General features: G+C 41.8%; 1 protein-coding gene across 2 annotated transcripts in view; it reads left to right on the top strand.

Moving 5' to 3' along the window:
• LOC134345127 (neprilysin-like) overlaps window positions 1–5,828 on the top strand; it is a 310,672-nt gene extending 304,844 nt beyond the window's left edge. For both annotated transcript variants that reach the window (XM_063045312.1, XM_063045311.1), the window contains exon 23: window positions 4,217–5,828. In XM_063045312.1, coding sequence (XP_062901382.1) covers window positions 4,217–4,316 — 100 coding nt within the window. In that variant the 3' untranslated portion in view covers window positions 4,317–5,828. The remainder of the gene's footprint in view (window positions 1–4,216) is intronic.
• Window positions 5,829–15,821: the final 9,993 nt, after the last annotated feature.

Below are 15,821 nucleotides of genomic sequence, written 5' to 3'. Positions count from 1 at the left end.
GTTGACAATACTCCACATGCGGCCTGACTAATGTATTATAAAGGCTCAGCATTATCTCCTTGTTTTTATATTCTATTCCCCTTGAAATAAATGTTGGCATCTTCGTATCATCTGCAAACTTTGCCACAAAGCCATCACTTCCATTATCTAAATCATTGACAAACAATGTGAAAAGTAGCAGTCTCAATACTGACCCCCCCCCCCCCCGAGGAACACCACTAGTCAGGTCCAACCAACCAGAAAAGGCCCTTTTTATTCCCACTTGCTGCCTTCTGCCTGTCAGCCATTCCTCTATCCATGCCAGTATCTTTCCTGCAATGCTAGAGGATTTTATCTTGTTCATCAGCCTCATGTGTGACACCTTCTAAAAAAAATCCAAGTAAATGACATCCACTGACTCTTTTTTGTCCACCCTGCTTGTTACTTCCTCGAAGAGCTCTAACAGATTCCTCGGGCAAGATTTCCCTTCACAGAAACATGCTGACATTGGCTTATTTTATCATTAGTCTCCAAGTACCTCAAAACCTCATCTTTAATAATAGACTCCAATGCTTTCCCAACCACTGAGGTTAAGCTAACTGGTCTATATTTTCTTTATTTTGCCTTCCTCCCTTCTTAAAGAAGTGACATTTGCAATCTTCCAGTCCCCCAGGACCACGCCAGAAACAAGTGATTCTTGAAAGATCGTGACCAATGCATCCGTTATCTGTTTAGCAACCTCTCTCAGGTCTCTGGGATGTAGTCCATCTGGTCCAGGTGATTTATCCACCTGAAGACCTTTCTGTTTGCCTTGCACTTTATCCTTTGTAATTGCAATAGTACTCACTCGTGCTCCCTGACGCTCACAGTTCTCTGGCACACTGCTAGTGTCTTCCACAGTGAAGACAGATGAAAGTACCAATTAAATTCATCGGCCATTTCTTTTCCCCCCATTACCACCTCACTAGCATCATTCTCCTGTCGTCCAATATCAACTCTCACCTCCCTTTTACTCTTTATATAACTGAAAAAAACTTACGGTATCCTGCTTTATATTATTGACTAGTTTGCCTTCCTATTTCATCTTTTCCCCTTCTTATAGCTTTTTAGTTGCTTTTTGTTGGATTTCAAAACTTCCCAATCATCCATTTTCCACTCACTCTTGCTACCTTATATATCCTTTCCTTCGCTTTTATTCAATCCTTAACTTCCTTTGTCAGCCGCAGTTGCCTACCCCTGTCATTTGTGAACTTCTTCCTCTGTGGGACATATCTATCCTGTGCCTTGTGAACTATTCCCAGAAACTTCAGCCATCTCTGCTGTCATCCCCACCAATCCACCTAGGCAAGCTCCTCTCTGATGCCTCTGTAATTCCCTTTGTTCCATTGTGACACAGATACACGTGAGATACATCAAATTGCAATATGAATTCAATCATAATATGATCACTGCCTCCTAAGGGTTCCATTATATAAGATCTCAGTTATTACACAACACCCAATCTAAGACTGAGTCCTGACGAAGGGTCTCGGCCTGAAACGTCGACTGAACCTCTTCCTAGAGATGCTGCCTGTCCTGCTGTGTTCACCAGCAACTTTGATGTGTGTTACCCAATCTAAGATAGACTTTCCCCAGTAGGCTCAAGCACAAGCTGTTCTAAAAAGCCATCTCCTAGGCATTCAACAAATTCCCTCTCTTGCAATTTGACACCAAACTGATTTTCCCAATCCTGTTACATATTGAAGTCCCCTATTACAATTACTTATTACATGCCTTTTCCACTTCCCTTTGCAATCTCAATCCCACATCTTGACTACTATTTGGAGGCCTATGTATGATTCCAATAAAGTTTTTTTTTACTCTTGCAATTTCTTAACTCCACCCACAAAGATTTGAAATTCTCTGACCTTATGTCACCTCTTTCTAAAGATATCACCGCCTACGTCTTCCTGCCTGTCCTTTCTATACAAAGTATATCCTTTAATGTTAAGCTCCCAACTATGGACTTCTTTCAGCCATGACTCAGTGATGCCTACAACGTCATACTGACCAATCTCTAATTGTCCACCATATTCCGAATGCTATGCACATTTAAATACAGCACCATCAGGCCAGCATTCTTCACTATTTTGAATTTCACCTCTGTGGTACAATTTAACTCTTTCCTCTGTCTGCATTTGTATGCAATCATTGGCTTGTCCTTCCTCACATTCACGTTACACCCATCATCTATTTGTAAACCTGCTGACTTATCCTCAGCTTTATCATTCTGATTTCTATCCCCCTCCTATATAGTTTGAACCACTCCCAGCAGCTCTACTAATTCTACCTGCAAGAATATTCATCCCCCTTGGATTGAAGTGCAACTCGTCACTCGTCCCTTTTGTACAGGTCCCAACAGCTCCAGAAGAGGTCCCATTTATCTAGAAATCAGAATCCCTGCCCCCCTGCTCCAATTCTTCAGCCACGCATGCCAATCAGGATTCCTGTTCGCTCACATGTAGCCCATGGATTTTCAAATATTACCTGTCCAATTGCCTTTTAAATTTTGTTAATGCACCAGCCACAGCGACTTTCTTTGGTAGCCCTATTCCATACAGAGATCACACTGTGGGTAAATATGTTGCCCCATCAGGTTGCTATTAAATCTCTCCTCTCTTACCCTAAACCTCTGTCCTCTATTTCTTGATTTCCCAACCCTGGCAAGTAGATGTAAGAAAATCAAATTGCGCTATTTTGACCAGGGAAATTATTCAAAGTGTTGCATGACGTGACTGTCGCTTCATCCACAGCACTCAAACAAATCATCAGTTTGCTCTGTGAGGATTTCTGAGCAGAAATTGTTTCCTTACACTCAGTGTCCACTTTGTTAGATACACTTGTATACCTGCTCATTGGTGTAAATATCTAACCAGACAATCCATGACAGCAACTCAATGCAGAAGAGTTTACAGACCTGGAGAAAAGGTGAGTTGTTGTTCAGATCAAACATCAGAATGGGGACGAAATGTGACCTAAGTGACTTTGACTGTGGAATGATTGGGTGCCAGACAGGGTGGTTTGAGAATCTCAGAAGCTGACGATCTCCTGGGATTTTCATGCACAACAGTCTCTGGAGTTTACAGAGGATGGTACGAAAATCAAAAACTACTCAGTGAGCAGCAGGTTTGTGAGTGAAAACATCTTGTTAATGAGAGAGGTCAGAGGAGAAAGGCCAAACTGGTTAAAACTGACAGGAAGGTGATAGTAATTCAAATAAACATGTGTTACAACAGTGGTGTGCATAGGAGAATCTCTGAATGCAGAACACAGCCAACCGTGAAGTGGATGGACTATAGCAGCAGAAGACCATGAATGTACCTAATAAAGTGGCCACTGACAGTATATCCCAACGGGAGCTAAACTATTAAAAGAGTTCACTGTGACAATGTGTAAGAACATCTAAAAATTCTGGAAAAACTCATTTGGTCAGGCTGCACCTGAAGAAAGAAAACAATCTGCATTCCCGGTCTATAACCGGAAATGATACTCCCTGACCTGTGGAGTTTTTCCAGCACTTTCAGTTTTTGTCTCAGGTCTCCAGAATATGTTTAATTTTAGATAATGAGAAAGGCTATTTTCATGGTAACTTAGCAGTTAGCATAAAACTAATAGAGTGACCAGGTTTAATTCCCACCGCTCTCTATAAGGAATTTGTAGATTTATCCTGTCACCGGTTGGCTTTCCTCTGGTCACTGCAGTTTCCTCTCACTGTCTAAAGGCATGTGGGTTAGAGTTAGTTGTGGGCATGTTATGCGTGCGTTAGAAGCATGGTGACACTTGCAAGCTGCCCCCAGCACATCCTCGGACTGAGTTGGTTGGTTGACTTATCTCAATACATAAGTAAATAAACCCTGAAGAATCTCAGCAAGGCAGGCTGCAGCTGTGAATAGAGGAACAGAGTCAAAGTTTCACGTTGAATTGTCCTTGTAACTATGCTTTCATAGAGTACTAAAGCACGGAAACAGGCCCTTTGGCTGATCTAGTCTGTAATAAACCATCATCCTGCCTAGTCCGTTGATCCACACCCAGACCATAGCCCTCCATACATCTCCCATTTATGTACCTATCTAAGTGTTGCAATCGACCCTGCATCCAAACTTCTACTGGGAGTTGGTCCACACCTGCATGATTTACCTGTCATTTTTATCATTAAATCCTGACATTTTTCTCTGTGCATTATTTTTCTTTTCTGCAGAGTTATAGGAACTCTCCAGAATTATGAAGAGTTCAGTGATGTCTTTCACTGCAAGAAGAATCAATATATGAATCCGAAGCAGAAATGCCGTGTTTGGTAATCAAACCATTCTACTGTACCTTCAAGTTGTGTGGAATGTCTTTTGGCAGGAGTTTTGAGAGAGTGAGACTTTGAACTGCAAAATGAATTACTTTGTACTCAGTAATTTGAATTGATCAGATCCCTCTTCTGCTGGAACCTCATGTCAATCAAATTCCCCAAACCACTACTGCTCAAATAATCCAACAAAATTAAACTGTAGAATGAAAGAGAGAGAGAGCTACAACGATAAGTACAGCAACTGTATCACAAGCATGGGCTATCTTAATATTGTGTACCATCCTAAATGAAGAGATGTTTCGGTTCATGAGCAAGATCACAGACTTCAAATGAGGTTTGAAGAAGATGAACCATCACCATTTGTATTTTAATACCTGGAGCTTGATACTGTCCAAGATTATAAATGTTTTTAAGACAATGATTGGAGATGAATGCAGATTGAAAAAAAAGTCTACAATAAGACTAGGAGCTAGTGTGAGAAATTAATTAATACTGTGTTAAATTTTGAATTATACGCATAGAATGATCTTTAGAGATGGCAGTGAAGATGTTCTTTTGTATTCCAAGGAATCAGCACCATCTCGCAAATGGTAAAAGTTCAAGTCTTACTGGAGTTTCTGATCAGGGATTGAAGTTCAAAGAATGTAACTTCATGGTGGTTTTACCCAGTGGTTCTCTCCTCTTTTAATACAAATTTGCCTTGAGTCTCATTGATGGATTCGGCTTGACAAGCTAACTGGCATCTTGTTATTCAATGCATTGCATCTTTCCAGGAGCCATCAGATATGAAGAGAGTCTTGCGTGCTTTAGTTGAATGATCTGGAAAGAAAGACCATGCACTCAAATAATGCCAAAGTGACCTCAAAAGATCTGAAAGTGCCTTACAGCCAATTAGCAAAGTCCAATTGTTATTGTAAATGAGAGAAATGAGACAGTCAATATGTACACAGCAAGCTCCCTCTACTGTCAATGCAATAACAAGGAGATAGTCTATTTCAATGGCGTTGATCTAGGAATAAATATCATCTAAAATTAAAACATGTGAGACAACAATCCAGCTTTGAAAACACAAGAGATTTCTGCTGATGCTGAAAATCCTGAGTAACACAATCAAAATGCTGGCAGAACTCACCAGGTCAGGCAGCATCTGTGGAGAGAAACAAAAAGGCACATTTTGGGCTGAGACCCTTCATCAGATCTTTGCTGTGTATCCCCCTGGCATCGTATCTAATGCCTAATAAAGATTAGGTGTTAGATATGCTGAGTCCTGATGAAGGGTCTCAGCCCGAAATGTCAGTTCTTTATTCCTCTGACCTGCTGAATTCCTCCAGCAATCTGTGTTACCTAACTTTGAAAATCATTTATAAAATTATTTTATTAAATTTAACTTTGAAATGTGTTTATTAAATTTGCCTGGAAACATCAAATGTTAAGGAATCTGGTATTGTTTCATTCTTTGCTATTATTTTTTGGGGATAAAATAAAGTCTTGATATTTCACTGCAATGGTTGCTAATAATATTAGGCAGTAGATACATTGCCAGCAGAATGTACAACGGGTGCAGTTCGCTTCCCTATATGAAGTTATCTTAAATGGTTGAAAAGTCATGAGCAGTCCATGACCAGATTTCCAACAGCACAAGCTATCAGAGAAACAACAGACGTTTGTACACCTCCCACCACAGCGGGGGCTCCCAACCTCTTATGGCATGGACCAATATCATTAAGCAAGGGGTTTGTGGACGTCAGTTTGGGGACTGCTGCTCTAATCTCACAGGAGATTAAGGGGAGGTTTCATAGTCACAGTAGGATTAAGTTTTAAGAAATTGCTTCCAGACCAGAACTCTCAAAAATAAGGAAACACAGAGTCTCAAACACAGGAGGTTCTGCTGAGGCCGGAAATCCAGAGCAACACATGGCAAATGCTGGAGGAACTCAGGGGGTCAGACAGCATCTACGGAAATGAGTAACCAACGTACATGGAGAAATGGGCTACGGAGGACTATGGTCCAGGTGCAGGTAGATGGGGCAAGGCAGAATAACAGTTCAGCATGGATTAGATGGGCTGAAGGGCCTGTTTCTCTGCTGTAGTACTCCATGAGAAAGAAAATGCCAAATTAACATTTCCAGATTTCTTACTTAATCCAGAATACTATTTTCTAAATGGAATATTTTAAGGACTTTTCAAATGCAGGTTGCATGGTATTCCTCTGGTAATTCAAATAAATTATCTCCAACTTCTACTTTGGCAGACATCCAGCACTTGATTAAAAACAAATAAGTTACAGAGGAGTAAGCTCAGCCACACAAAGACCCTACTTAACTGGCAGCAACATAGTCAATCACTTCCACATTTTGTGCCTTCTTGAATGCTTTAAAAGCAATTAGAAACACATCTAATGGTCATGTGCAAAAAACGTACTGAGCACTTCAGAGGGAATTTGCAGAGAATGCTTGATAATGAACTCTTCAGACAGACTAACACACACAAAATCCTGGAGGAACTCAGCAGGCCAGGTAGCATTAATGGAAAAGAGTACAGTCGACGTTTCAGGCCAAGACCCTTCTGCAGGACTGGAGAAAAAATGCCGAGGAGCAGATTTGAAAGGTGAGGGGAGGGGGAGACAGAAACACAAGGTGATAGGTGAAACCTGAAGGGGGAGGAATGAAGTAAAGAGCTGGGAAGTTGTCCCTCCAACTTAAGTGTGGCCTCATCACAGCATGTCCTGATAAGGCCGCACTCAGGTTGGAGTAACAACACCTTATATTCTGTTTAGGTGGTCTCCAACCTGTTGGCATGAACATCGATTTCTTGAACTTTTGGGAATGCCCCCCTCCTCCTTCACCACTCCTCATCCCCTTTCCCCTCTCTCACCTCATTTCCTTGCCCGCCCATCACTTCCTTCAGGTGCTCCTTCCCCCTTTTCTTTCTTCCATGGGCTTCTGTCCTCTTCTATCAAACTCTCCCTTCTCCCGCCCTGTATCTTTTTCACCAAAAAACCTCCCAGCTCTTTACTTCATTCCTCCCCCTTCAGGTTTCACCTGTCATCTTGTGGTTCTCTCTCCCTTCCCCCTCACCTTTTAACTCTAATCCTAAGCTTTTTTTCTTGATCTCGGCTTGAAACATCTACTATACTATTTTCCATAGATGCTGCCTGGCCTGCTGAGTTCCTCCAGCATTTTGTGTGTGTTTCTCGGATTTCCAGCATCTGAAGATTTTCTCTTGTTTTTTACTTTAGACAGACTTTTACATTTGATACTTGCATGTGTATGTGTATGTATGTGTGTCTGTGTTTGTCTGTGTGTGGCTATGTTTGTGTGTGGGTGTATATATGTGTGTCTGTGTGTGTGTTTGTGTTGTGTGTGGGTGTATATATGTGTGTCTGTGTGTGTGTTTGGCTGTGTTGTGTGTGGGTGTATATATGTGTGTCTGTGTTTGTGTGTGTGTTTGTCTGTGTTGTGTGTGTGTGTTATGCACCTGGTCTGGAGGTATGCTGTTTTGTTCAGCTGTATACAGTACATATATGCTGCTGAATGACAATGAATTTGAACTTGAACTTCACGCCATGAATTACTGCAGAGGTGTTGGAGAACAATGGGTTAAGGAGATAGCCAAAGCAGAGGGCAGAGGTGGATTTGAAAACAAGAGAAAGAATTTTATAATTAAGGCGTTGCTAGTCTGCCATTCAAAGTCGTTCATCAGCTACAAGGGTGATAAACATCTTGGAGATGAAGTCTCTGGGCTTTGTTAGTAATTAAAAGTCTTAGTAGTAGTTTGTATTCTGTAGTGCAGCCACTAGAATGATCAGATTCTCCTCAAATGAAGCACTTACCAGTTCATTGCACTGCACATGGCTCCAGCTGGTGAGTTCATTTATTTACCACTCTGTTTATTGCACCGAGTACATCACCCTTGTATCTGATGAATAACTTTGAATGGCAGACTAGCAACGCCTCAATTATAAAGTTCTTAGTCTTGCTTTCAAGTCCACCTCTGCCCTCTGCTTTGGCTATCTCCTTAACCCATTGTTCTCCAACACCTCTGCAGTAATTCATGGTGTAAAGTTCAAGTTGAAGTTTATTGTCATTCAGCAGCATATATGTACTGTATACAGCTGAACAAAACAACGTACCTCCAGACCAGGTGCACAACACGCACACGCACGCACACACACACACACACACACACACGACATAGATAAACACACACATGCATAAACACAGGCACACACAGACATGCATACATACACATACACACAACACACACATACACATAGATACAACACACTCACTCACACACATAAGCATACACAGACACACGAACACCCATGTCAAATTTGCAAATATCTAAGGAAATCAAGGTGCTGCTGTGCTTTCTTTGAAGTGGCACTTACCTGCTGGATCCAGGACAGATCCTCTTAAATGATAACACTGAGGAATTTAAACTTGCTGACACTCTCCACCTCTGATCCCCCAATGAGCACTGGCTCATGAATGTCCACTTTCCTTCTCCTGTAGTCAACAACCAGCTCCCTGGAGTTTTGACATTGAGTAGAGATTGTCTGCTCAGCCAGATTTTCAATCTCCCTCCTACATGCAGATTTGTCACCATCTTTGATTCAGCTAATAACAATGGTGTTGTCAGCAAATTTAAACATGGTACTGAATCTAAGCAAAGCCTCACAGTCATTAGTATATAAAGTGAGTAGAGCAGGGTGCTAAGCACACAGCCTTGTGGTGCAGCTGTGCTGATGGTGATTGTGGAGATGTTGTTCCAATTGAACTGACTGGGGTCTGCAAGTGAAGAAATCGATCATTCAAGGTTGTATGGAGGCTAAGGGGTTGGAGCTTATTGATTAGTTTTCAGGAGATGATAGCATTGCATACAGAATCCTGCCCCGTGCACCTTCACCATCCAGCTGCTCCATGGTTGAGTGAAAAGCCAATGAAACAGCATCTGCTGTTGACCTGCTGCGATGGTAAGTAAACTGGAGATTTGCCAGATCTGCCAGAGTTCCCCAACATATATAAGCTGGTTTAAAGTTAGAGCAATGTTTTAGATTAGCTCTATTTGTTACATCAACATTGAAACTGACAGTGGAACTCCAGACAACGGTGTGAATGGAACCCAAGTCGGTGATTGGTGATCACTGGCATCATAAGGCTGACCACTACACTACCCTATCAACAGCCAGCCTCTCCTCGCTACACATTGCCTCTGTCTGTAATCCAGCTATTATCCACCTTTAGTATGGTGCTGAAATAGGTAATGGACAATGTGGTTTTGTGAAAGACAAAGGAACAAGAAACGCAATATTGATGTTAAGGATACTATCAGAATGAGCTGTTCAAGTGCAAAAAGATTTGTTTGTTTTATTGACTACACAAAAGCATTTGATAAAGTGAAGTACAATAAGTTATTTGAAATATTACAGAAAACTCTAGATCTAGCTTTGAAAGACCTCCGCCTAATCAGAAATCTGTACTGGAAACAAACTGCCGCTGTAAGAATAGGTGGACAGGTGAGTCAGTTTACGAAAATCAAGAGAGGCGTTAGACAAGGGTAATGTTACAATAGGCAATGGGGACTTCAATGTGCAGGTAGATTGGGAAAATCAGGTTTTTGCAGGATTCCGGGGGGGGGGGGGTGGAGTTTCTAGAGTGCCTACAACATGGCATTTTAGAGCAGCTCAAGGTTGAGCCACTAGGGGATTAGTTATTCTGGATTGCGTGTTGTGCAAGAACTGGAATTGATTACAGAGCTTAAGGTAAAAGCACCTTTAGGGTAAAGTGATCATCATATGATCAAATTCACCCTGAAATTTGAAAAGGAGAAGCTAAAGTCAGGTGTATCATGGGAATTACAAAGGCAGGAGAGAGAGCTGGACGAAATTGATTCAAAAACAGCACCGGCAGGGGTGACGCCTGAGCAACAATGCTGGAATTTTTGGAAACAACTCAGAAGGCACAGGATTCATACATCCCAAAGAGGAAGAAGTATTCTAAAGGAAAGATGACATAACCGTGGCTAAAAGGGAAGCCAAAGCCAACATAAAAGCCAAAGAGAGGGCATATATTAGAACAAAAATTAGTGGGGAGTTAGAGGATTGGGAAGTTTTTAAAAACCAACGGAAGTCAACTAAAAAAAGTCATTAAGTAGGTAAAGATGGACTTTGAAAGTTAGCTAGCCAATAATACTAAAGAGGATACCAAAAGATTCTTCAGGTACATAAAGTGGGGAAAAAAAAGAGAGGTAGTAATGGGGGACAACAAAATGGTGGATGAACTGTCTAAGTATTTTGTGTCACTTTTCACTGTGGAAGACATTATCAGTATGGTGGAAGTTCCTGGTGTCCGAAGGCATAAAGTGTATGAAAGAAGGTTCTTGGAGAACTGAAAGGTCTGAAGGTAGATAAGTTACCTGGACCAGATGGTGTACACCCCAGGGTTCTAAAAGAGGAGGGTGAAGAGATCGTGGAGATATTAGTGATGATCTTTCAAGAATCAATAGATTCTGGAATGGTTCAGCAAAACTGGAAAATTGTAAATGTCACTCCACTCCTCAGGAAGGGAGAAAGGCAGAAGAATGGAAACAACAAGCAATCACTGTTGTAACACTTCCCTTTTGGTGTGCATTTTCAACCTTCTGTTGTAATTTGTAGGCCACATCCATACTGCTGTTTGAGGGTCTGTATATAACTCCTATCAGGGTCTTCTTACTTTTGCGATTAATAAGCTCTATCCACAATGATTCAATGTGGTCCAACCCTATGTGTTCTCTTTCTAATGATTTGATTTCATTTTATCCCAACAGAGTTACACCACTCCCTCTGCCTTCCTCCCTGTCCTTTTGATACAATTTGTATACTTGAACATTTAGCTCCCAGCTGTAATCCTATAAATTAAGAATGAAGTCTCAGGTTACATGATGAAAGAGGCCATGGTCAGCATGATTTCCTCAAGGAAAACTCTAGCCTGTCAAATCTGTTGGAATTCTTTGAAGAAATAATAAGCAGGATAGACAAAGGAGAGCCAGCTGATATTGTGTACTTGGATTTACAGAAGGACTTTGACAAGGTGCCACACATGAGGCTGCTTAATAAGTCAATGGTATTACAGGAAAGAATCTAGCATGGGCAAAGCAGTGGCTTATTGGCAGGAGGCAAAGAGTGGAATTAAAGGGAGCCTTTTCTGGTCAGCAGATGGTACCTAGTGGTGTTCCATTGGAGTCTGTGATGGGACAGATTCTTTTTACATTTTATGTCACTGATTTGAATGATTTTGGATGATGGAATTGATAGCTTTGTTGCAAAGCATAGAGGCTACAGAAGTACTTAGATTAGCAGAATGGGCAAAGGAAATAGCAGATGGAATACAATGTTGGGAAGTGTATGGTCATGCACTTTGGTAGAAGACATTATAGGGGTGACTATTTTCTAATTGGAGAGAAAATACAAAAAACCTGAGGCACAGAGGAACTTAAGAGTTCTTGTGCTGGATTTCCTAAAGGTTAATTTGCAGGTTGAGTCTGAGGCGAGGAAGGCAAATAACAATGTTAGCTGTCATTTCAAGAGGACCCGAATATAAAAGCAAGGATGTAATGTTGAGATTTTATAAAGCACTGCGGAGGCCTCACTTAGAATATTGTGGGCAAGTTTGGGCTCCTTATCTTAGAAAGGATGTGCTGAAACTGGAGAGGGTTAAAATAGGTTTGGAAAAATGATTCCTGCGTTGAAAAGCTTGTCATGCAAAGAGTGCTGGATGTCTCTGGGACTAGAGGGGTGAAATGCGCCAGGATTCTCAATGTTCCTGAAGAGGGAGGGTGAGCAGCCAGAAGTCATGATACCTGTTGGTACCAATAACATAGGTAGAAAAATGGAGAAGGTCCTGAAAACAGAATACAGGGAGTTTGGAAAGAATCTGAGAAGAAGGACCTCAAGGGTGGTAATCTCAGCGTTGGTGCCTGTACCAGACGACAGTGAGGTTAGGAATAGAATGAGGGGTCAAATAAATGCATAGCTGAAGAATTGGAGCGGGGGGCAGGGATTTAGATTTCTGGATAAGTGGGACCTCTTCTGGGGCATGTGTGACCTGTGCAAAAGGGACGGGCTGCATGTGAATCCAAGGAGGAACAATATTATTACGGGCAGATGGCTGAAGTTTCTCGAGCTGTTGGGAGTGGTTTAAACAAATATGGCGGGGGAATGGGAAACAGAATGATGGAGCTAAGGATGAGCCAGCAGGTCTACAAATAGATGATGGATGTAACATTAATGTAAGGAAGGACAAACCAATGATTGGGTTCAAATGTAGACAAGAGCAAAGAGTTAAATTGTACCACAGAAGCAAAATTCAATAGGGCACAAAGAATGCAGGTCTAAAGGTGCTGTATTTCAATGCATGCAGCATTCAGAATAAGGTGGACGAATTCATGGCACAATTAGAGATTGGTCGGTATGACGTTGTGGGCATCACTGAGTCGCGGCTGAAAGAAGGCTGAAAGAAAGTTGGGAGCTTAACATCAAAGGATGTACTTTGTATTGAAAGGACAGGCAGAAAGGCATAGGCAGTGGCGTGGCTCTGTTGGTAAGAGATGGAATTACATCTTTAGAAAGAGGTGACATAGAGTCAGAGAATGTTTTATTTTTGTGGGTGGAGTTAGTAAACTGCAAGTGTTTAAAAAAAACACATAATGGAAATCATATATAGGCCCCCAAAAGGTAGCCAAGATGTGGGATTGAGATTGCAAAGGGAGCTGGAAAAGGCATATAATAAGGGTAATGTCACAATTGTAATGGGGGATCTCAATATTCAAGGGGATTGGGAAAATTTGGTTGGTGTTAGACTACAAGAGAGGGAATTTGTTGAATGCCTATGAGATGGCTTCTTCGAGCAGCTTGTGCTTAAGCCTACTGGAGGAAAGGCTATCTTAGATTGGCTATTGAGTGACAACCCAGATCTTATGAGGGAGCTTAACACAAAGGAACCCTTAGGGGACAGTAATCATAATATGATTGAATTCATACTGCAATTTGAGAGGGAGAAGCACAAGTCACATTTATTGTTATTGCAATGGAATAAAGGGAATTAGAGAGGCATGAGAGAGGAGCTTGCCCAGGTGGTTTGGAGGAGGATACTGGTGGGGATGACAACAGAGCAGAGATGGCTGAAGTTTCTGGGAATAGTTCATAAGGTGCAGGATGGATATGACCCACAGAAGGAAAAGTTCTCAAACAGCAGGGCTAGGGCAAGGCAACCATGGCTGATGGGGGAATTTAAGGACTGCACAAAAGCCGAGGAAAGGGCATATAAGGTAGCAAAAGTGTGTGGGAAGTTTTTAAAACCCAACAAAAGGCAACTGAAAAAGCTATAGGAAGGAAAAAGATGAACGATGAGGACAAACTAACTGATAATATAAAACAGGATATTGTCAGTTTTTTTTCATTTATTTGGAGAGTAAAGGGGAGTTTGGAGTTTTTTATTGGACCACTGGAAAATGATGCTGGTAAGGTAGTAATGGGGAATAAAGAAATGGCAGATGATCTTAATGAGTACATTGCATCAATCTTCTCAGTGGAAGACACCAGTAGTGTGCCAGAGGTTCGCGAGTGTCAGGGAGCAGGATTGCGTATCATTGCTATTCCAAAGGAAAATGTGCTGGGCAAACTCTAAGATCTTTTGGTGGATAGGTCAGCTGCTCCAGATACACTATATCCTAGATACCTGAGGAAGGTTGATAAAGAGATATTGGATGCATTGGCCATGATCATTCAAGAATCACTTGATTCAGGCATGGTCCCAGAGAACTGGATGTTTGCAAATGACACTCCACTCTTTAAGAAGGGAGGAAGGCAAAGAAAGGAAATTATAGGCCAGTTGGCCTAATCTCAGTGGTTGGGAAACATAGAAACATAGAAAATAGGTGCAGGAGTAGGCCATTCGGCCCTTCGAGCCTGCACCGCCATTTATTATGATCATGGCTGATCATCCAACTCAGAACCCCGCCCCAGCCTTCCCTCCATACCCCCTGACCCCTGTAGCCACAAGGGCCATATCTAACTCCCTCTTAAACATAGCCAATGAACTGGCCTCAACAGTTTGCTGTGGCAGAGAATTCCACAGATTCACCACTCTCTGTGTGAAGAAGTTTTTCCTAATCTCGGTCCTAAAAGGCTTCCCCTCTATCCTCAAACGGTGGCCCCTCGTTCTGGACTTCCCCAACATCGGGAACAATCTTCCTGCATCTAGCCTGTCAAATCCCTTTAGGATCTTATACGTTTCAATCAGATCCCCCCTCAATCTTCTAAATTCCAACGAGTAAAGCCCAGTTCATCCAGTCTTTCTTCATATGAAAGTCCTGCCATCCCAGGAATCAATCTGGTGAAGTATTGGAGTCTATTATTTCGAGGTACTTGGAGACTAAAAAAAAATAAATCGAAGTTAGCCTGGTTTCTGTAAAGGGAAATCTTGGCTGACAAATCTATTGCAGTTCTTAGAGTGACAAGCTGGGTGGACAAAGGAGAGGTAGTGGATGTCGTGTTCTTAGATGTTCAGAAAGTATTTGAAAGGTGCCACACGAGGCGATTTAACAAGATAAAATCCTACGTCTTAAGAGGAAAGATATTGGCATTGATAGAGGAATGGCTGACAGACAGGAGGCACTGAGTAGGAATAAAGGGGGCCTTCTCTGGTTGGCTGCTAATGGTATTCCCCAAGAGTCAATATTAGGATTGCTACTTTTCACATTGTTTGTCAATGATTCTGATAATGGAATTGACGGCTTTGTGGCTAAATTTGCGGATGATACGAAGATAGGTGGAGGGATAGGTAGTGCTGAGGAAGCAATATGCTTGCAGCAGGATTTAGAAACACTGGAAGAATGGACAAGAATGTGGCAGATGGATTACAGTGTTGGAAAATGTATGATTAATGTATTCTTGTAAAAGGAACAATAATGCAGACTATTATCTTAATGGGGAGAAAATTCAAACATCAGATGTGCAGAAAGACTTAGGAGTCCTTGTGCAAGACTCCCAGAAGGTTAATTTACAGGTTGAGTCTGTGGCAAAGAAGGCAAATGCAGTGTTGGCATTTATTTCAAGTGGAATAGAATGTAAAAGCAAGGAGAAAATGCTGAGCATTTATAAGACACTGGTCACGCCGCACTTGGAGTGTTGTCAACAGTTTTGGACCCCATATCTCAGACAGGATGTGTTGTCATTGGAGAGTCCAGAGGAGGTTCACGAGGATGACTCTGGTAATGAAGGGGTTAACATATTAGGAGCATTTGGCAGCTTTGGGCCTGTACTCACCGGAATTTAGAAGAATACGGGGGTATCTCATTGAAGCCTACCGAGTGCTGAAAGAACTCGAAAAGTTTGACATGGAGAAGATGTTTCCTATGGTGGGGTGTCCAGAACTAGAGGGAAAAGCCTCAAAATTGAGGGGTGATCTTTTGAAACACAGATAAGGAGGAAATCTTTTTAGCCAGAGAGCAGGGGATCTGT

This window comes from Mobula hypostoma, chromosome 4 (genome assembly GCF_963921235.1).
Source record: "Mobula hypostoma chromosome 4, sMobHyp1.1, whole genome shotgun sequence".
NCBI classification, from domain to species: domain Eukaryota; kingdom Metazoa; phylum Chordata; class Chondrichthyes; order Myliobatiformes; family Myliobatidae; genus Mobula; species Mobula hypostoma.
This window is presented reverse-complemented; position numbering and strand designations above follow the sequence as displayed.